General features: G+C 56.2%; 5 protein-coding genes across 5 annotated transcripts; 1 reads left to right on the top strand and 4 right to left on the bottom strand.

Moving 5' to 3' along the window:
• Positions 1-5,818: 5,818 nt before the first annotated feature.
• On the bottom strand, positions 5,819-7,035 carry C8Q71DRAFT_821769 (uncharacterized protein). Its single transcript, XM_047926208.1, has 5 exons — positions 6,691-7,035; positions 6,461-6,625; positions 6,256-6,401; positions 6,108-6,207; positions 5,819-6,053 (listed from the first exon to the last, which is right to left on the bottom strand). The coding sequence occupies exons 1-5, from the start codon at positions 7,021-7,023 to the stop codon at positions 6,024-6,026; spliced, it is 774 nt and encodes a 257-aa protein (XP_047780552.1). The 5' UTR covers positions 7,024-7,035; the 3' UTR covers positions 5,819-6,023.
• A 113-nt stretch (positions 7,036-7,148) lies between these two features.
• On the bottom strand, positions 7,149-8,647 carry C8Q71DRAFT_752251 (uncharacterized protein). The gene is made up of 3 exons (XM_047923360.1): positions 8,254-8,647; positions 7,857-8,201; positions 7,149-7,799 (listed from the first exon to the last, which is right to left on the bottom strand). Exons 1-3 carry the CDS (start codon positions 8,569-8,571, stop codon positions 7,389-7,391), a joined length of 1,074 nt encoding a protein of 357 aa, XP_047780551.1. The 5' UTR covers positions 8,572-8,647; the 3' UTR covers positions 7,149-7,388.
• A 1,545-nt stretch (positions 8,648-10,192) lies between these two features.
• C8Q71DRAFT_897019 (uncharacterized protein) lies at positions 10,193-12,440 on the bottom strand (the record flags this gene model as incomplete). The annotated part of the gene is made up of 5 exons (XM_047928753.1): positions 10,193-10,780; positions 10,840-10,902; positions 10,951-11,518; positions 11,591-12,273; positions 12,338-12,440. The coding sequence occupies 5 exons, from the start codon at positions 12,438-12,440 to the stop codon at positions 10,398-10,400; spliced, it is 1,800 nt and encodes a 599-aa protein (XP_047780550.1). The 3' UTR covers positions 10,193-10,397.
• Positions 12,441-14,031: 1,591 nt separating this feature from the next.
• Positions 14,032-16,785, top strand: C8Q71DRAFT_906411 (uncharacterized protein). The gene is made up of 5 exons (XM_047928924.1): positions 14,032-14,593; positions 14,658-15,340; positions 15,413-15,980; positions 16,029-16,091; positions 16,145-16,785. The coding sequence occupies exons 1-5, from the start codon at positions 14,470-14,472 to the stop codon at positions 16,531-16,533; spliced, it is 1,827 nt and encodes a 608-aa protein (XP_047780549.1). The 5' UTR covers positions 14,032-14,469; the 3' UTR covers positions 16,534-16,785.
• Positions 16,786-19,510: 2,725 nt separating this feature from the next.
• Positions 19,511-19,972, bottom strand: C8Q71DRAFT_704804 (uncharacterized protein; the record flags this gene model as incomplete). The annotated part of the gene is made up of 2 exons (XM_047920411.1): positions 19,511-19,645; positions 19,697-19,972. Coding segments are annotated over 2 exons (411 nt in total), but the record flags the coding sequence as incomplete, so codon positions are not given.
• Positions 19,973-20,387: the final 415 nt, after the last annotated feature.

Raw genomic sequence — 20,387 nt, 5'->3', positions numbered from 1 at the left:
CGTACCGGCGTGGTCGTGCTGTTCTGGACCGGCGTGGTCTCTACATCTTGACCGGCGTGGTCTCTATCTCTTGACCGGCGTGGTCACTCTGCGGACCGGCGTGGTCATCTCCTTGGACCGGCGTGGTCATCTTCTGCGGACCGGCGTGGTCATCTTCTGCGGACCGGCGTGGTCATCTTATGCGGACCGGCGTGGTCATCCTTCGTGAACCGGCGTGGTCACCATTCCCGCGCTCTGTACATGACCGGACAAACTTTCAGATGCAAAAATTGAATGATAGCTTTGAATCCCAGCGAGGGGGAAGCTCATCAGGTCAAGCGTCGGGGCGACGACGCTCACCGTCTCCGAGAAGTCAGCAGCGAGGTGGTGCTCGTGGTTCGGGGCAGCAGGGTCGTAGTAGTCGAAGAGACGATGCAGAGCCGTACGGCCATCATTCGCGAGACCGAGAGTCCGCTTCGCGTAATGCAAGAGGGTCTTTTCAGAGGGGCGCATCTCGCACGGCCCTCGCGATTTGCGCCATATGCTTGGGCTGCCACCCCTCAGAGGAGATCGGAAAGTGTCGATCGAGTTCTTTGTGGAACGGACAGCCAGCCTTGTGTGGAAGAAACTCCTCGGGACAGATTATCAACAAGGATGGAGAGACGATCTGTCTCGACTGGCAACGAGTGGGAGGTTGTCGCTCCACCAGCCCCAAACACATCCATCAGTGTTCGGGATGTGGGGGGCGGAACCACGGAGCTTCGTCGTGCAATCTTGCACAGAAGAAGTAACCCCCTCACCCCATACCACCCAGACGCTTGGCATAGAACGTTACGAGACGCAGACCTTCTTGATAAATACCCTTCTTTGGTGTCTTCTCTACGATCCGGCTTTATCATCGGAATCCCGCGCATTCACGTCACTAAAGCCCCTAATAATAGCCTCACAATTGAGCAGAACACAGACACTTTCTTGCGTATCGTCCAAGACGAGATCCAAAAACGGAGATACATGGGCCCTTTCTCACAACGCGAATTGGAAGACCTCATTGGCCCCTTTCAGTCCTCTCCACTTTCTCTGGTTCCGAAGCCACACAAACCAGGAGTTTTCCGTTTGGTTCAGAACTTCTCGTACCCTCATTCACCACGAGCTGGATACTCCGCAATCAATGATTCACTCCGATCAGATGATTTCCCTTGTACCTGGGGTACGTTCACCGCAATGTGTCTCTTATGTAGCTGACTCCCTCCAGGATCTCAGGCCGCGGTTCGAGACGTGGCGGAAGCATATCGCACGGTACCACTTGATTCGTCGCAATGGCCAGGTACAGTCGTGCGGCTGTCCGCAAACGACCAGTTCCTGGTCGATTCAAACGCAGCCTTCGGAGCCGCTCCAAATGCGGGGCTTTACGGAGGCGTCGCAGATGCCGGAGCAGACATCATGCGCTCCAGAGGACTGGGCCCCATCACGAAGTGGGTCGACGATCACACGTTCTTCCGGATCTTGCGGCAATACATACGCGAATATAACCTGGCACGAGAGCAGTGGCGTCAACAGATCGAATTCCACGGCGGAGAGCATAAAGACCGAGGCAGGTTATGGTACGGAGGTGACCGGCTACAGGACGGGCGGGTGGACGAATTCGTCGAGGACATGCGCTTCCCAATCAAAGACTTGTCCGCGTCTTCAGAGCGTTCGTTGGAGGATGCGCGATACTCCTGCTGCATGGCGGATATCGATGACATCTCATCGGAACTGGGAATCCCATGGCAAGCCGAGAAGGATGTCCCCTTCGCTCACGAATTCCCATTCACGGGCTTCTTATGGAACCTGGAAACCCGCGAAGTATCCCTCCCTCCAGCGAAAGCGGCAAAGTACTGCCTGGCTATATCTGAGTGGCGAGCCCCCGGACACCGCACGCACACGTTGGAAGAAGTCCAGAAGCTCTACGGAAAGCTTCTACATGCCTCGTTGGTCGTCCCGGCGGGACGGTGTTACCTCACCAACCTCGAAGCCATGCTGGGTATCTTCCACAACAACCCTTTCATGCCGCGTACCCCTCCTCGAGGGACTCCAGCTGATCTGGACTGGTGGCTCGACACTCTCTCACAACAATCGATCTCGCGCCCCATCCCCGGTCCTCTCCCAGTTGTCCGGCTTGACGCATTCTCAGATGCAAGCTCAGGAACAGGCATCGCAATCGTTATTGGCGATCACTGGAGGGCTTGGACGCTGCGCGCAGGATGGGACAGAGACGGAAGAGACATCGGATGGGCAGAGGCGGTGGGTTTCGAATTACTCGTCCGATGTTTGCTGGCCAACGAAGAGCTCCCACCACGGATCCGCCTCTTCGGAGATAACATGGGCGTCGTGGGGGGATGGAGAAAAGGCTGCAGTAAGAACCGACACGTCAACAGCGCATTCAAGCGGATCCATCACGCCCTTGTGGGACGGCGAGTGGGTTTCTTCCTCAGCTACGTCCCGAGCGGTCACAACCCAGCCGATGCTCCCTCTCGCGGCAGATACCCCCCCGCACACCTTCTTCTCCCCCCAGTCCCCATCCCCGACGACATCCGGCCCTTCCTCGACGACGCGGTCGTGGACGGACCTGATAGACTCCGCCACGCATCCCTCGCCCACCGCACAAAGCCTAGCAGAGAGTCAGCCATCCCAGACTACACGGAGATTCCTGTCCGACCCGGATACGACACAGACGAGCACGCCGCCGAGGATTTCCTCTGGCAGCACATCGACTGGGCCGCCTAGTAAGCGGCAGAGAGGTGTCCCTCTGCCCGTGCAGCCGCAGTCCCAGGCTCGTCCTCGTTCATACCCCTCGCACCTAGCTTTGGCACCATCCCCGCTACGCCCGCACTGCCTCGCGCGCGACCGGCTCCGTCTCTGGCTCCCAGTGACCGGCCGGCAGCCAGTAGACCGCAGCGGTTTTCCGGTGGCGGTCTCGGCGGAGGATCTCGCGCGTGTCAAGTCGGTCTTCGAGAAGGCGTGGACCCAGTCGACGCTAGAAGTCTACGGCTCGGGCTTGTTGACGTTCCACGTAGTATGCGACGAGAGACAGGTCCCAGAGGAGCAGCGCGCGCCGACTAGCGACGTCCTGTTACAAACTTTCGTGGCGGACCTGGCCGGCGCGTACAGCGCAGACACAATACGCAACTACGTAATGGGTATCCGCGCGTGGCACATCCTGCACGGCATCCCTTGGACCCGAGACAAAGAGCAGCTAGACACGCTGTTGCGCGGAGCGACGAAGCTGGCACCATCAAGCTCGAAGCGTAGTCCGAGACAACCATATACGCGTGAGTACCTGTCGGCTCTGCGCGCATATCTAGACCCGAAGGACCCTACAGACTGCGCAGTATGGGCAGTCCTCACGGTCGCGTTCTTCTCAATCGCGAGACTGGGAGAGCTAGTGCTCAAGAAAAAAGGTACCTTCGACGAGACATTGCATACAACGCGCGCACGGATTCGTACGGACTGGGACAGAGACGGTAGGGAGGTATGGGTCATTACCATCCCCAAGACGAAAGTGAGTGCGGCGGGAGAAGATCTCTGTTTCGCGCGGCAGGACGGAGCTCTGGACCCGGTCACAGCATTGCTAGACCACATAGCCATCAACGACCCACCCAACAACGTACCCTTGTTCTCGCATCGTGTGGGCAGGGTCGGGGACAACGGGGGAGGCTGGGAGGCGTTGACGAAGAAGGTCGTCCTGGCGAGGGTGGCGCAAGCAGCCAAGGTCGCGAAGCTCGCGGTGCTACATGGGCACAGCCTCCGCATCGGAGGGACACTGGAGTATATGTTACGGGGGGTCCCCTTCGATGTGGTCAAGGTGATGGGACGATGGCAAAGCGATGCGTTCCGAATCTACCTCCGCAAGCACGCGCAAATCCTGGCGCCGTACTTGAAGGAGAATCCTGAGGCGCACTCGGCGTATACAAGATATGCGATGCCCCCAGTGCGTTAACTCAGTAAGTCTCGTTCTTCCTCCTAGAGTTGGGGTGTCCCAAGTCAGGCGACGCGTCATTTCGAACTCCTACATCCCGGGTATCGCGGCTGACTCGGGCCACCATAGGCTGCCATCGGACAACGCGGGACCTGCGTCAGATCGCCGCGCCCTCCGGGCGCGGGCTTTCGCCCAACCGCGGTCGTTTTCTGGGTTTCTTTCTTGACTTTCTTGCATCATTGTATCCAGCGTTCATTCGGTAGTATCCCGTCACTTGCGATCGAGAATAACCTCACGTGTCACATAGCATGCGTTTTGTAACAACTTTCACACTCAGACGTTCACCTTGAGAACTCGTCCCTTTGCGCAAGAGCGCAACAAGGGCATAGATTGAGTGTTTGAAGGAAGCGCGAGGTACGAGCGCTTCCTTCAAACTGAGTCTATGCACGCGTGGCAGCGAGCGCTCGAACCTCTTGCGTCTCGCCGCCACCGTTGGCCGACAGTCTGTTCGGCACTGCCTGTTTTCGAGAACCCACCCTCCACTCCCTTTGAAAGAAAATCAAGCACGTTCCTCCACCGACGCCACTGCTCGGTTAAGACTCATTAAAAAGAACATCAGACCACCAACCATTAGGCCATATCACTACTCCCCTCTCAATCCTCTGTTGCAATCATGCTGAACCCAGTCCATTCTTTAAACATCCACTCCTCAATTCTGTCTCTTCCGTTAGCTGCGGAAGGCTACACCCGACTGGACATACGCTTCCTAACGAAATCGAAGGAGGATGTCGAAGGAGGATCCATTGTCGCTATCATCGGACCCCCTCCATGTTGTATCCAAAGCGGCATGGAGGTCGCATTGATCCCGGCAGCAGCAGAGGAAGTTAGACCGTTTTGCGGTAAACTGACTGGAGTAATCGCGGCTTCAGGCATTTGGGTGGCATTTGAGTTGAGAGGAGACGTGGGGCAAGACTGTATCCTGTTGGTTGACCGTCAGAAGGCCTACCTTGGCTGGAAGGAGAGATGGCAAACTTTCAATACCTCAGGAACCTGGTTAAACGTCTTCCCACCATTGATCGCGGCGTACCATCCCCAGCCGATATCATTCGGAGCAGCGGATGAGCCTCTGATGCTGCCAGAGCCAGTGAGTTAACAACACCAACGGCAGGACTCGCATTTACCTAGCACACAGTCACACCACAGCATAGTTCGAGACACCCCGTGGCCGTGGACGAACTTCCTGAGGCCGGGAGAAAGACAACCAGTTCATGAACACATAGCGCAGGTGCAGCGGGCAGCCATAGAGAACCAAGACACCCTCGCCAGAGTCGCCTGGGCTGCCGAGGGCGCTCTATGTCTTTGAGGTACGCTGATAATGTCTTTAAGCGTCACCTATCATCACGATAGGCTGATCAAATAGTACGAACGGCAGCATAGCAGTAGTCGTCGCAAGAATCACGTCTTTCCCTCGTCAATCCGCATTTCATCAATGATACATGCCTTGACACACCTACGGCGCAATGTTAGTTTTCTCATCTCGGATGCGGGTACCGCGCTTTGTCCATAGCACTTACGAACTTTGCGTTCTTCCCACCTCACCACACCCTTTCATGGCCCATCCCACCCTCGCGGCTGACTCGGGCCACCATAGGCTGCCATCGGACAACGCGGGACCTGCGTCGGATCGCCGCGCCCTCCGGGCGCGGGCTTTCGCCCAACCGCGGTCGTTTTCTGGGTTTCTTTCTTGACTTTCTTGCATCATTGTATCCAGCGTTCATTCGGTAGTATCCCGTCACTTGCGATCGAGAATAACCTCACGTGTCACATAGCATGCGTTTTGTAACAACTTTCACACTCAGACGTTCACCTTGAGAACTCGTCCCTTTGCGCAAGAGCGCAACAAGGGCATAGACTCACGATAAATATATCTCAACGTGAAATTGTGCTCAGGCTCTGGGTCGGCGCACATAAACTTGTCCACTGTTCGTTCCAGCAAGTGCAAGCTTAGAGAGAAGTCCCTTCTTCCTTCATTCCGCTCGACCTTGAGGACATGGGAAGCGGTTGTCATCAAGGGGTACATCATCACTCATTGCGCTCCGTTATCCTTGAAACGGTCCTGCCCCACAACTCAGTATACAATGCCATCAATGGACCAGAGTCAGCAACGTACCCTAATCATGATACTCATACGTTGGCCACCATTGTAGTGTTTTCCCTCGAACTGCCCATTCAAGAGTATTGAATGCTTGAAGTCGTATCGGGTCGTGTCTCTGTGAAGCGGTGAGTTCTTCTATCCCTGATGGTCAGGCGAGGCGCACCTCTGGATGTATACGCTTCCAGATGGAAGGGCTAATGTGTAGACCTCGTCGGAATTGACAGGGTGTTCAAGCTTGAGAACACGCGCTGCCCCGAGGCTTATGCCCAGTATCCACGATCCGCTGGCCCCGACGTTGTCTACATGAGGCTTCCATCGTGTTGAGATCAATCACAGTGGCTCCTCGAGGTATATTGGCAGAAGCTCACGAGAATCTCTCCATCAGAAGCAAGGTGTAGTAGATGCGTCTGAATGTCGGGACTTGGGTAGATGTCGCGTAGACGGTCCAGGGCAGGCAGCAGCCCCTCTACGTCCTGGGGCCAAGACGACACATGCATCTCACGATATCGTCTTATAACACCATCGTAATGGCCCTTAAAGTCTATCGTCAGCCTCATTGTTCAAGGAATTTGGCTTTTCCGTAACGTGACCAGCGCACCTCCTGGAAGTCGTAGTACTCGTCGGGCAGAAAGAGAGATTGCACAGACTCTCCGCTATCCGCGACAGGAGTCGATGAATGAGCCTTCATAAGCTCCTTCCTCCGTCGCCTAAACTGCCTATTCTCCGTGACATCCAGTTTCCGAAGAGCAGCGTCTAGCAGAGCGTACTGTTCACGTGTCGAGAAGAAGTTTGGGAACCACTGAAAGTCTGTCGGCAGCCCTGACTGTCTAGCCTGTTGAAGGCTCGCAGTGGCTGTTGAGACATATCGTGCGCAGACGGAACAGCGTGAGGCAATAAGGCGGGGGCTGCAGGCTAGCTTGCGCGTGAACATGGTCGTGGTCACCGACCTGGATGTCGTCCGACAGTTCGGGCAGCCGATCTTCAATCCCGTATCTCACGCCACAGACGCGTCGCGACCTGCCGTCGCGCCGGCGGGTTACCGCCTCAAGGTATGTATCAACTCTTCAAACGTCTGGTTGCTTGAGTCGATGGAGACAAATGTATACTGTAAAGTGAACTGTGGGACTGGATGTTGATATGATCAGTTGGGGATTGTAGGATGTCACGGTAGTGCTCCTAGCCCGACAACAGATCTATTGAGTACTATCATGTCGGACCACGAGTCCAATAGGTGCCCCCGACCGATAACCGTGCATTTATAAATGTTATAAGCATTGCCCGGTCATCAACTACGAGCTAAGATGCATCACACTGAGCCTTCCAGTGCATCTGCCCACATTTGCACGGTGTCCGAGGCTTGACACTGTCCTTTTTTGGACAATCCCTCACTGCGTGCGCCCCTCGGCACACCGGACATTTGAAGGTACGAGTTGGCATCAGCCGCATACGCTCGATGTCGTAAGGCACCAGCGGGCGAATGAGGGGCTTAGTCATGAACTGCGACCGCCATAGAGCCGTGCCGCGCTCGAGGTAGCCTCGGAAGATTTTCTCGACGAGGTAGGCGAGGCGCACATCGCGAAGCGTGATGCCAGGGCGCAGGCGTGCCAGCGGCTCTGTACCACGCTGGCTAGAGCTCAGAGGCCGCGCCGAGTGGGTGTGCGTCCGGATCCGGACGGAATGGTCGTCGACCAACACGGTACAGTGGTGCTGCCAAGTGAGCGCTCAGCTGAATGGGTTGGTGCGATACCGAGTAGACGTACTCACCTTCTCAGTAGTCTGCAACTGACCTACGCTCTGCGCAAATTCGAGCCTTGCATCACGGTGCTCCGGCGCGAACAAGAAGGCCTTGGTGAGTTCCGGCGAAGCACTATCTTCATCCCGCGGCAGGCGCTTGTCTTTCAAGAACTCCGAGCTGCCAACGACCCACCCGTCCCGGTATAGAGGAACGAGATACAACGAGATCTCATCCCTGGTGAGGTAGGGACACGGGTACTTGGGTGCACTAGGCATGGTCGGAATTGGCAGGAATCCCATCGCCCGCTGTTTCGCCTCTCGGTTCTGGCATGCTCTTTCCTTCTCTTCTGCGCTTCTCAGTTGGGCTCGCTTGGGCTGATTCTATGGTTGAAGACGCGGAGGTTGCAGACTCACAGTTGGGACTCACCGGGACTGCGGGTTTTCCAAGGAGATCCTGAACGAGGTCAGCAAATCTTTTTCCCGAAGACGCTTGGGGCTGACGACTCGAGGTTTCTGCCTGTTCCACAGGAGATTCGTCAGCCTTCGACGTAGCTTCCGCACTTGTGAGCGAAGATTCTTGGGCTACAGAGCCTGCCCTAGTGGTAGGGGTTGTGCTGAGAGCGCGCTGCCTCGGACTCGTAGAGCAATGCAAAAATGCAGGGTGTGGTCCGTTTACAGCAACAAGCCCACGTTGGAAGCACTGTTTCAGAGCAAGGACTTCATGGGAGAGCATCGAAGGGAGCATACGAGCAGCCCGCAGAGTGGATGCGTTTCCGTAAGGATTTAGACACGACTCAGCCGCTCTAAAGAGATTATAGCGGAGATTAAACTGTAATTAAGAGGTGGTTTGTATTCCGTAAGCCACAATAGAGACGTCTCAAACACGGGCGACCTATCGTCTCGCATGCGGCACGAGTCGCGCGGTCGAGTCCTCCACTATGCCTCCTCTCTCGATCCAGCTACAGGGTGACGATGAGCTTGAGGAAGATGATGACATGCGGCGCTCCGCCCTCGCTGCTCTCCTCCTCCTTGGCGCAGTTGAATCCCGCGAAGTACGACGAGCTCACCGCCGCAACCGCTACCTGACCCGCGCGGAACTCTTGCCCGACCCTCGCATCGACACCCCCTGGCAGCGTCTTTGGGAAAGCCAGAACGACCGCGCTTTTATCACAACCATGGGGGTTGACGTCGCAACGTTCCACTACATTCTTGATAACGGCTTTGCGCTCAGATGGAACTCTACTGCCATCCCAAGAACCGACACGAATCCCCGAGGACAACCTCGCCTCGGTCGGCGCTCACTGGATGCAGCTGGTGCACTCGGGCTGTACCTGCATTACCTCAGCTCGGCCATGACGGAAGTTCCGCTTCAAGAGATCTTTGCTCTCGTCCCGGGTACGACCAGTCGCTACATACGATTCGCGCGGCGCCTCGCACTCGCTGCTTTGCGCGAGATTCCTGAGGGCAGAGTTGAGCTCCCGAAGGATAATCAGTATGATGAGCTATCACGCTTGGTACAGGTGAGTTTCCGAGTATATGTTGTCCAATCTGAGTCTCATAGTAATAACCTGAATTGCAGCGCCGTCATCCTCTACTCAACGGTGCTTTCGGAGGCATTGATGGGCTGAACGTTGTGACGCAGGTGTCCGATGATCCCGCAATTGAAAACGCGACCTTCAATGGCTGGTTACACGGTCATTTCCGGAGTTGTGTGTTGGTCTTCTCCGCCCGTGGTAAGTTCTGCCGACTGCTCCGTCAGGCTTCAGATTCTCATCTCATAACTAGGTGTCATCATTGCATGCAATCTGAACGCCCCCGGTAGCTGGCACGATGCAAAGATCGCACGGCCGATTTACCAGCAGTTGCGCGATGACGTCCCGGAGGGCTATTACCTCGTCGCTGACGCTGCGTTTCCACGTGGTACGGCTGACGTTGCGGGTCGAATCCGATCAGCACGATCAGATGGTGCTGAGCTGCCCAGTGACGCACAAGAGCGTCGCGATGTCCTTGCGTACGACAACCAGCTGTTGTCGTACCGCCAAACCGTGGAATGGGGGATGCGTCAGCTACGCGGTTCATTTGGTCGTCTCCGAGTGCCGCTGGACACTGATGATAATGAACAATGTGGTGATGTTCTCGAGTCGTGCGTGCGCATGAACAATGTACGTGTACTGCGTGTTGGCATTAGCGAGATACGCTCTGTTTATGAGCCTATTTGGAGACGGTCTGAGGCCGCAGAGCTTTGGGATTCCTTTGAGCGCGTGGCAGTCCGGGACATTCGTAGAGGCGACCGCGTTGCACGTTTCCATCTCGGTGAAGCTACACTTTAAATGTCATATATTGCACGTAATGAATGATATACTACGATGACTAAACAGTATATAGAGTATGCAATGAAGAGTTAATCAGTGATGACGGCATATGAACAGGGTATGGAATCTACAATGCACTTAGGGCAATTACGTGTGAGTAGTGAGAGTGGTGGATGAGTATGGATGAGACGTATGAAATATACAGCAGTCGGCGATGGTATACTAAGTTCAGAGTTCTCGTTGTACTCACAGTTCATGGCTAGTCACTACCTTCGTGCTCAGTGCGACGTTTGCGGGGAGTGACGGTGACTTCATATGAAGTCTCTTCGTCAAGTTCATGACTTGGCGCCGGAGGCTCGGGGGCCGTCACATTTCCACGGTCGACCTGCGTCGACGCCCCTGTGTCCGAAGGACAAGCATCGTGCCGTGGCGAATGTGGGGTGATCGGCATACCCTGCAGGCGCTCGCGGGATCGCAGAGGCACATGCGCCTCACCGGCCTCTTCACGAGCAAGCGCGGCCATGGCCGCAATAGAAGCCCGATCAAGGATTGGGCTACCGTGACGAGGGGGTCGGCTTGACTGGTTGGAGGGACCAGGAGTTGGAGCGGGTTCAATGGCACGAGGTGGCGCGGGCCCGGGTTCTGTAGCTTTCGGCAATGAGATACATGGCCATTGCAATGAAACAAAGCCTTGGACATACCTGGGATGCGTCGAGAAGCCGGCGTTCCGAAGAGACGTGCGTGGACAGAGTAATAAGGTTCACCTGAAGATGGATGAGCATGCAATCACACAATATGAACCTTCAACGTACCTGTTGTCTTTGCGATCTGTTCAAGAAATGCTTGGTGTTCATCACGTCGACGGAGTTCATCTTCAAGGCGGTCACCGCGGCGCTTCTCTTCCAAGTACCGCTCTTGGAGCGTCTCGTTCCGAAGGCGGTAATGGTGCAAATCGCTTATGAGGGACTGCAGGTGAAAGTTATCCACATGGCGAGCGGCACGAGCTTCGTCACGGGCCGTCTGGACAGCGGGGTCGAAGGCAGATGCGATGGAAGAGATGAGGTTGTTCGACATGCCAGTACGCGTTTGGCCGCGTGGCGCAGTGCCAGCAGCCACAGAGGGCGAGGCGCCGGCGCTTGCGTTTGCTGTCCTTGCCTTCTTGCGAACGACGTAGCGCTTGCTCTCCTCCTCCTCATCGGTATCCATGATCTCTATTACCTCCTGTCCACCGGCTCCCCGAGGCTGCTCAACACTGTCGATCCTCGCGTCATTGAGTGGACGAACATGGGCGCGCTGTTCGATGAGATCGTTGATGTCCCAGGACTCCTCAACAAACCAGGGGACTTCTGCTTTGCCCGTCGGCTTGGGAGTCCGGACGATCTGTATGCGAAGGTCCAATTGATATCGGAGGTGAGTTCATTAATCCATTCTTAGCATATCCAAGCCACTTACAGCATCCCATTTAGACCGAAATGCTTTCACCTGACGTTCTCCACGCCCATTTGCACGAGCCCACTTATTGAAGTGCGCGACGACCGTTGCCCACTCGTCGGGCCCTATCGGAAGAAACATGCGGACGAGGCGCAACATCTCTGTGAGATCAGCGTCGGTGTATCCCGTTGCGCCTGGCTGCCGGCCTCCCCGCCTTGCAGGCCCGGGATTGCTAGCGGCTGGCTGGCGGCGGCCGCCAGCAGCAGCTGCTGGGGAAGGCTGCGGCAACGCCGGTGAGTTTGCAGCTACACCTTTGCCCTTCGCACCCGCAGCCGATTTGCGCTGGCGCTTCTTCCCAGCAACGGGCTCTGCGAGGATGGTGCGAATCTCGGGGAAGACGGTGTCGTCATCGGAAGGCTCCTCTTTGATAACGATATCAGGTGAGTCTTGTCGCCCATCGGAGCGATGCTCGCTGTGCGGTGCGGTAGGTGCGACAGGATAGTGACGGGGAGGGCCCGGAAGAGGGTGACTCGGATACGGAGATGGGTAAGGAGCGGGGTGCGTGTAGGCAGAAGGATGAAAATGATGTAACGAGTGTGGGTGTGAAGGATAGTACGAAGGCATAGGGCCGGAACCCTGGGGCAAAGGTGCGGGCGTTGAACCGGGGTATTGAGCGTCTGTGGCAGGGAATCCTGCCGGTGGTGCTATGCAACATGCAGGTCAGTTCAACCAGTCCGAGTCGGTGCGGCTATGTAACATGTATCTCACCGTGGTCAGCTAGGTACACTGCTGGCTCCTCAGGCTGTTGCGGGGCGTCCTCATCCGGAACTTCCTGACGGGCCCTTCGCTTCCCAGCGGCCTTCTCCGACATTGACGGTGGTTTGCGGCCCATGCGTAGGTGTGTAAGTAAAGCAAAAGACAGTAAAGAGCGGACGGGTTATGTGGATGCTTGACAATGCTGCCACTGACGGCTTTTATACTCTAGTTCCCCGCAGTCCACGGTATGCTTACCTGAGGTCTAAACATCGGCTTGCTGGTCTGGCCGCCTCCCAAGATGAAATTCAACAACTTGTGACCCTGTCGGTGGCTGCTGACCGAACCGCGTAGTGCGCGCTCGGTTGATTTGTGCCACAATCCACGGAGCTGGTGAGTCAGGAGGCCCTCACATATGTTTCAGTGCATTACAGCTGATTCCCAGTGGGTTTGTGTGGGCTGAGCGTGTCCGGACAATTTCGGAAACAGGCTGTAGTACACGGTTCAATCGACGTCATAGGTGTAGCAGTTCCCGAAATGGAAATACATTAAGAACATTCTACTACCCCACGTCCTGTAATGCCAGCATCTAGCAAGGGGGTCATACCCCCCTCGCTAGATCCCGTGTTTACGGCCTGCAAATGCCGCTGATGGACATTGAAACGGCTCTCCGTGGTCACGATCTCAACCTTGGGAATCGCGATCCGAACGGACATCATCGGCATGTCCTCGCCTTGCCTTTCTGAGCAGCGGACAATGAATGTTTTCGTGCTCAACGCCTTTACAGCGGTCACCTTGGGCGCTCAATAGCGGTGATCTGGAGTCTAGAGCTGTTTGAGCCCATCTAAACCCTTACGGAAACGCATCCAGTATGGCAGAGTGATGTTCGTCACCTGTCCGAATTGCAGACACCGCGGGCAAACCAGGTTGTTCGAACTCCGAAAACCCCTACGAACATCGGTCCCGCCTGGGAACCTTTACGGACTCCGAATATTGTCAGAACATGCTGCGAACATGATGCGTTTCAGCCGATTTCAGCATGTTCGGAGGCCGAACATGCGTGTTTTCGGCGAACATGCTACGAACATGAGAAATGTAGGAGCATTTCCGGAGTCAATCAAGCTCTCCGAAAAGGTTCCCATGGAGGACCGATGTTATTAGCATTTTCGGAGCCCGAAAAACCTGGTTTGCCCGCGGTGAGACGGCCTTCGTGGCGTGGGAAACGAGACTCACTGCGGGCGCTCTACCGTTACGAGTCTATGGCCTGGGCCCTGTTTGACCAGTCACACCCAAGCCACACTGTGGCTGTATCGGTATTGGAGGGAGAATAGATATAGCATTTCAATTCAGAGACAAGCAAGTGCTAGCAACGATAACAACAGCCAACATCGAGCAATTCAGCATACTACGAGATCAGTGGATGCGTTTCCGTAAGGGTTTAGATGGGCTCAAACAGCTCTAGACTCCAGATCACCGCTATTGAGCGCCCAAGGTGACCGCTGTAAAGGCGTTGAGCACGAAAACATTCATTGTCCGCTGCTCAGAAAGGCAAGGCGAGGACATGCCGATGATGTCCGTTCGGATCGCGATTCCCAAGGTTGAGATCGTGACCACGGAGAGCCGTTTCAATGTCCATCAGCGGCATTTGCAGGCCGTAAACACGGGATCTAGCGAGGGGGGTATGACCCCCTTGCTAGATGCTGGCATTACAGGACGTGGGGTAGTAGAATGTTCTTAATGTATTTCCATTTCGGGAACTGCTACACCTATGACGTCGATTGAACCGTGTACTACAGCCTGTTTCCGAAATTGTCCGGACACGCTCAGCCCACACAAACCCACTGGGAATCAGCTGTAATGCACTGAAACATATGTGAGGGCCTCCTGACTCACCAGCTCCGTGGATTGTGGCACAAATCAACCGAGCGCGCACTACGCGGTTCGGTCAGCAGCCACCGACAGGGTCACAAGTTGTTGAATTTCATCTTGGGAGGCGGCCAGACCAGCAAGCCGATGTTTAGACCTCAGGTAAGCATACCGTGGACTGCGGGGAACTAGAGTATAAAAGCCGTCAGTGGCAGCATTGTCAAGCATCCACATAACCCGTCCGCTCTTTACTGTCTTTTGCTTTACTTACACACCTACGCATGGGCCGCAAACCACCGTCAATGTCGGAGAAGGCCGCTGGGAAGCGAAGGGCCCGTCAGGAAGTTCCGGATGAGGACGCCCCGCAACAGCCTGAGGAGCCAGCAGTGTACCTAGCTGACCACGGTGAGATACATGTTACATAGCCGCACCGACTCGGACTGGTTGAACTGACCTGCATGTTGCATAGCACCACCGGCAGGATTCCCTGCCACAGACGCTCAATACCCCGGTTCAACGCCCGCACCTTTGCCCCAGGGTTCCGGCCCTATGCCTTCGTACTATCCTTCACACCCACACTCGTTACATCATTTTCATCCTTCTGCCTACACGCACCCCGCTCCTTACCCATCTCCGTATCCGAGTCACCCTCTTCCGGGCCCTCCCCGTCACTATCCTGTCGCACCTACCGCACCGCACAGCGAGCATCGCTCCGATGGGCGACAAGACTCACCTGATATCGTTATCAAAGAGGAGCCTTCCGATGACGACACCGTCTTCCCCGAGATTCGCACCATCCTCGCAGAGCCCGTTGCTGGGAAGAAGCGCCAGCGCAAATCGGCTGCGGGTGCGAAGGGCAAAGGTGTAGCTGCAAACTCACCGGCGTTGCCGCAGCCTTCCCCAGCAGCTGCTGCTGGCGGCCGCCGCCAGCCAGCCGCTAGCAATCCCGGGCCTGCAAGGCGGGGAGGCCGGCAGCCAGGCGCAACGGGATACACCGACGCTGATCTCACAGAGATGTTGCGCCTCGTCCGCATGTTTCTTCCGATAGGGCCCGACGAGTGGGCAACGGTCGTCGCGCACTTCAATAAGTGGGCTCGTGCAAATGGGCGTGGAGAACGTCAGGTGAAAGCATTTCGGTCTAAATGGGATGCTGTAAGTGGCTTGGATATGCTAAGAATGGATTAATGAACTCACCTCCGATATCAATTGGACCTTCGCATACAGATCGTCCGGACTCCCAAGCCGACGGGCAAAGCAGAAGTCCCCTGGTTTGTTGAGGAGTCCTGGGACATCAACGATCTCATCGAACAGCGCGCCCATGTTCGTCCACTCAATGACGCGAGGATCGACAGTGTTGAGCAGCCTCGGGGAGCCGGTGGACAGGAGGTAATAGAGATCATGGATACCGATGAGGAGGAGGAGAGCAAGCGCTACGTCGTTCGCAAGAAGGCAAGGACAGCAAACGCAAGCGCCGGCGCCTCGCCCTCTGTGGCTGCTGGCACTGCGCCACGCGGCCAAACGCGTACTGGCATGTCGAACAACCTCATCTCTTCCATCGCATCTGCCTTCGACCCCGCTGTCCAGACGGCCCGTGACGAAGCTCGTGCCGCTCGCCATGTGGATAACTTTCACCTGCAGTCCCTCATAAGCGATTTGCACCATTACCGCCTTCGGAACGAGACGCTCCAAGAGCGGTACTTGGAAGAGAAGCGCCGCGGTGACCGCCTTGAAGATGAACTCCGTCGACGTGATGAACACCAAGCATTTCTTGAACAGATCGCAAAGACAACAGGTACGTTGAAGGTTCATATTGTGTGATTGCATGCTCATCCATCTTCAGGTGAACCTTATTACTCTGTCCACGCACGTCTCTTCGGAACGCCGGCTTCTCGACGCATCCCAGGTATGTCCAAGGCTTTGTTTCATTGCAATGGCCATGTATCTCATTGCCGAAAGCTACAGAACCCGGGCCCGCGCCACCTCGTGCCATTGAACCCGCTCCAACTCCTGGTCCCTCCAACCAGTCAAGCCGACCCCCTCGTCACGGTAGCCCAATCCTTGATCGGGCTTCTATTGCGGCCATGGCCGCGCTTGCTCGTGAAGAGGCCGGTGAGGCGCATGTGCCTCTGCGATCCCGCGAGCGCCTGCAGGGTATGCCGATCACCCCACATTCGCCACGGCACGATGCTTGTCCTTCGGACACAGGGGCGTCGACGCAGGTCGACCGTGGAAATGTGACGGCCCCCGAGCCTCCGGCGCCAAGTCATGAACTTGACGAAGAGACTTCATATGAAGTCACCGTCACTCCCCGCAAACGTCGCACTGAGCACGAAGGTAGTGACTAGCCATGAACTGTGAGTACAACGAGAACTCTGAACTTAGTATACCATCGCCGACTGCTGTATATTTCATACGTCTCATCCATACTCATCCACCACTCTCACTACTCACACGTAATTGCCCTAAGTGCATTGTAGATTCCATACCCTGTTCATATGCCGTCATCACTGATTAACTCTTCATTGCATACTCTATATACTGTTTAGTCATCGTAGTATATCATTCATTACGTGCAATATATGACATTTAAAGTGTAGCTTCACCGAGATGGAAACGTGCAACGCGGTCGCCTCTACGAATGTCCCGGACTGCCACGCGCTCAAAGGAATCCCAAAGCTCTGCGGCCTCAGACCGTCTCCAAATAGGCTCATAAACAGAGCGTATCTCGCTAATGCCAACACGCAGTACACGTACATTGTTCATGCGCACGCACGACTCGAGAACATCACCACATTGTTCATTATCATCAGTGTCCAGCGGCACTCGGAGACGACCAAATGAACCGCGTAGCTGACGCATCCCCCATTCCACGGTTTGGCGGTACGACAACAGCTGGTTGTCGTACGCAAGGACATCGCGACGCTCTTGTGCGTCACTGGGCAGCTCAGCACCATCTGATCGTGCTGATCGGATTCGACCCGCAACGTCAGCCGTACCACGTGGAAACGCAGCGTCAGCGACGAGGTAATAGCCCTCCGGGACGTCATCGCGCAACTGCTGGTAAATCGGCCGTGCGATCTTTGCATCGTGCCAGCTACCGGGGGCGTTCAGATTGCATGCAATGATGACACCTAGTTATGAGATGAGAATCTGAAGCCTGACGGAGCAGTCGGCAGAACTTACCACGGGCGGAGAAGACCAACACACAACTCCGGAAATGACCGTGTAACCAGCCATTGAAGGTCGCGTTTTCAATTGCGGGATCATCGGACACCTGCGTCACAACGTTCAGCCCATCAATGCCTCCGAAAGCACCGTTGAGTAGAGGATGACGGCGCTGCAATTCAGGTTATTACTATGAGACTCAGATTGGACAACATATACTCGGAAACTCACCTGTACCAAGCGTGATAGCTCATCATACTGATTATCCTTCGGGAGCTCAACTCTGCCCTCAGGAATCTCGCGCAAAGCAGCGAGTGCGAGGCGCCGCGCGAATCGTATGTAGCGACTGGTCGTACCCGGGACGAGAGCAAAGATCTCTTGAAGCGGAACTTCCGTCATGGCCGAGCTGAGGTAATGCAGGTACAGCCCGAGTGCACCAGCTGCATCCAGTGAGCGCCGACCGAGGCGAGGTTGTCCTCGGGGATTCGTGTCGGTTCTTGGGATGGCAGTAGAGTTCCATCTGAGCGCAAAGCCGTTATCAAGAATGTAGTGGAACGTTGCGACGTCAACCCCCATGGTTGTGATAAAAGCGCGGTCGTTCTGGCTTTCCCAAAGACGCTGCCAGGGGGTGTCGATGCGAGGGTCGGGCAAGAGTTCCGCGCGGGTCAGGTAGCGGTTGCGGCGGTGAGCTCGTCGTACTTCGCGGGATTCAACTGCGCCAAGGAGGAGGAGAGCAGCGAGGGCGGAGCGCCGCATGTCATCATCTTCCTCAAGCTCATCGTCACCCTGTAGCTGGATCGAGAGAGGAGGCATAGTGGAGGACTCGACCGCGCGACTCGTGCCGCATGCGAGACGATAGGTCGCCCGTGTTTGAGACGTCTCTATTGTGGCTTACGGAATACAAACCACCTCTTAATTACAGTTTAATCTCCGCTATAATCTCTTTAGAGCGGCTGAGTCGTGTCTAAATCCTTACGGAAACGCATCCAGTTCCTTGCATAGTCAAGATCTAGGCGAGATGCAGGCGCGTTCGGTGCAAAACAGGAGAGCAAATTCGGAAGAGATAGAGCAGAACAATATGTGCACGACACGATATGACGAGGAAAAGCAAGGGACAACGGATAACAGATCAAGAACGATGGACAAACGGGTCTTCGGGTCAGAGCAGGATGGGGCAGCGGAAGGGGTGTAGACGACGATGATAGCAGGTGTGACAGTCAAAGAGCACGTAACAGGGATAGCAGCAGTAGCGTGTGTCGACAAGCAATGGATTCGATATCAAGCAGGCTCTCTTTTGAGAGAAACGGACGCTGGAGACGTTAAGGAGCGTTTTGAACATTGATCTTGAGATTAACCTTGAGACGAATCAGAAGAGGTGCTTCCCTGTCTGTACGCCTGAGCTGGAGGTACAGGAGGAGCACCAGCGCCGGGGCCCAATCCAGCGGGCTCGCCAGCAAGTCGGCCAGCAGTCCCCGCATCGACCGCCTCGCGCGCGAAATTGAGGCTAGGATGCAGAGTCGGCTGAAGGATGGCTGATTGAAGGATGGGCGCGATCGGAATCGATGCGGCCTGCGCAGTGGAAGTAGACATCGAGGGCGTAGCGCGGCCCCTCGCGGCATTTGAGGGCCGGCCGCTGGGCCTTCCCTTAGCGGGCATAGTGACGCGGAACGTAGGAGCCGTAGACACTGGGTTGTTTGACTGTTTCGGACGAGCGGGCGCCGGCTGCGGGGGAGCACCCAAGGTCCCCTGGAACGTGCCGAAGGAAGGTTGGCCGAAGGCTGGCTGCCCGAAAGATGGCTGTCCGAACTTGGGCTGCGAGTGGCCACCGGACGCAGCGCCCTGCGAGCGGGTGTAGGGCGACTCGCCGCGCCGCGCGTTGTTGCGCGCGGACGCACCGGTCTGGCTGCGCGAGCGGCCTTCCCCAATGACGTGGCCACCCTCGCGGAGCTCCGGGTCGATGTTCGTATCCGGCTGCAGGGGTGCGATGTTCACAGAGAAGGCTGCGGTTTGTCCGAGGCTTTGGCTGAGGCTCTGGGTGGTCGTGGCTTTCAAGCTGACGTCGTCACCTTCTTCATCAGAGCTTTGGTCGTCCATCTGGTTCGACGTAGAGGCGAGACCTTGCATGGCGAGACGCTCTGCCTTGGTGGGACGCTTGTTGCGCTTGCGCTCGCGTTTGTTGCCTGCGCCCGCCCCAACGTCGACAGTCCAGTAGCTACCCTTGCCAGGCTCAGTGATGTCCCGAGGTATCTTGCGGAACAGCTTGTTCAGAGACAGATTGTGGCGAATGGAATTCTGCAAAACAACGTTGAGTCTCTGATGTACTTGTAATACGTAGATACGAACCTGCCAAGCCTTGTCTTTCGCGTTGTCCCTGAACCACTGGAATCGACATTGAAGTGCAAGATAGATCTCTTGCAGCGTCAAGCGTCTCTTCGCGCTTGAGAGGATCGCAGCCTTCACGAGAATAGGGTACGGATAGTTGGGTTTCTGCCCCGGATAGGTGGGATCGGCGAGCATGTCCAGCGTGACATCATCTTCGGGGGCGGGCGAACCAGAGGGATCCGAATCCTTGCTAGATTGTGCCGTATTCGCCGTATTCGTCGGACTGAACGGAGCCATAGGCGGCGGAGACTGCCTCATGGGCTCGGGAGGCGCATGAGGAGGAGGAGGAGGGGGAGGAGGTCGCGCCGGACTGGGCTGGCGTACAGGAGCTCTCGTGTTGACCGGGGATGGAGCACGCGTGTCATAGCCGATACGAGGGGTGGGCGGAGATGGGCTACGTTCGACTGGCGGGGTGTAAGGCTCAGGCGAGCGTGGCGGCGAATCAAGTACCATAGGTTCATTGACCGGGCTCGGGGTCTCGCGAGGCGGCGGGTAGTGGTGCGTCCTTGGACGATAGTACGTATGCCCTGGAGAGGGCTCGTGGGGTGTGCTCTCGTACCTCACATGTTCCAGACCGACCCTCCGCGCATGTGCGTCGTACGCTGGGTACCGCGCCGGATTGTACGGCAGGTAAGGATTCGTGAGTACCGGC

The sequence above is a fragment of the Rhodofomes roseus genome (assembly GCF_022264815.1).
Source record: "Rhodofomes roseus strain CIRM-BRFM 1785 chromosome Unknown C8Q71scaffold_7, whole genome shotgun sequence".
NCBI classification, from domain to species: Eukaryota; Fungi; Basidiomycota; class Agaricomycetes; order Polyporales; family Fomitopsidaceae; genus Rhodofomes; species Rhodofomes roseus.
This window is presented reverse-complemented; position numbering and strand designations above follow the sequence as displayed.

Bases quoted from the DNA above. Each gene is read 5' to 3' on its own strand.
- C8Q71DRAFT_821769 (XM_047926208.1), bottom strand. From the start codon at position 7,023: ATGTTCACGCGCAAGCTAGCCTGCAGCCCCCGCCTTATTGCCTCACGC. The intron at 6,626-6,690 runs GTGCGCTGGTCA...ATAGACTTTAAG, and splicing joins AGTACTACGACTTCCAGGAG to GGCCATTACGATGGTGTTAT. The intron at 6,054-6,107 runs GTACGTTGCTGA...GTTGTGGGGCAG, and splicing joins GTATGAGTATCATGATTAGG to GACCGTTTCAAGGATAACGG.
- C8Q71DRAFT_752251 (XM_047923360.1), bottom strand. From the start codon at position 8,571: ATGCTCCCTTCGATGCTCTCCCATGAAGTCCTTGCTCTGAAACAGTGC. The intron at 8,202-8,253 runs GTGAGTCCCAAC...CCATAGAATCAG, and splicing joins TTGGAAAACCCGCAGTCCCG to CCCAAGCGAGCCCAACTGAG. The intron at 7,800-7,856 runs GTGAGTACGTCT...CTCACTTGGCAG, and splicing joins AGTTGCAGACTACTGAGAAG to CACCACTGTACCGTGTTGGT.
- C8Q71DRAFT_906411 (XM_047928924.1), top strand. From the start codon at position 14,470: ATGGGCCGCAAACCACCGTCAATGTCGGAGAAGGCCGCTGGGAAGCGA. The intron at 14,594-14,657 runs GTGAGATACATG...CATGTTGCATAG, and splicing joins AGTGTACCTAGCTGACCACG to CACCACCGGCAGGATTCCCT. The intron at 15,981-16,028 runs GTACGTTGAAGG...ATCCATCTTCAG, and splicing joins ACAGATCGCAAAGACAACAG to GTGAACCTTATTACTCTGTC.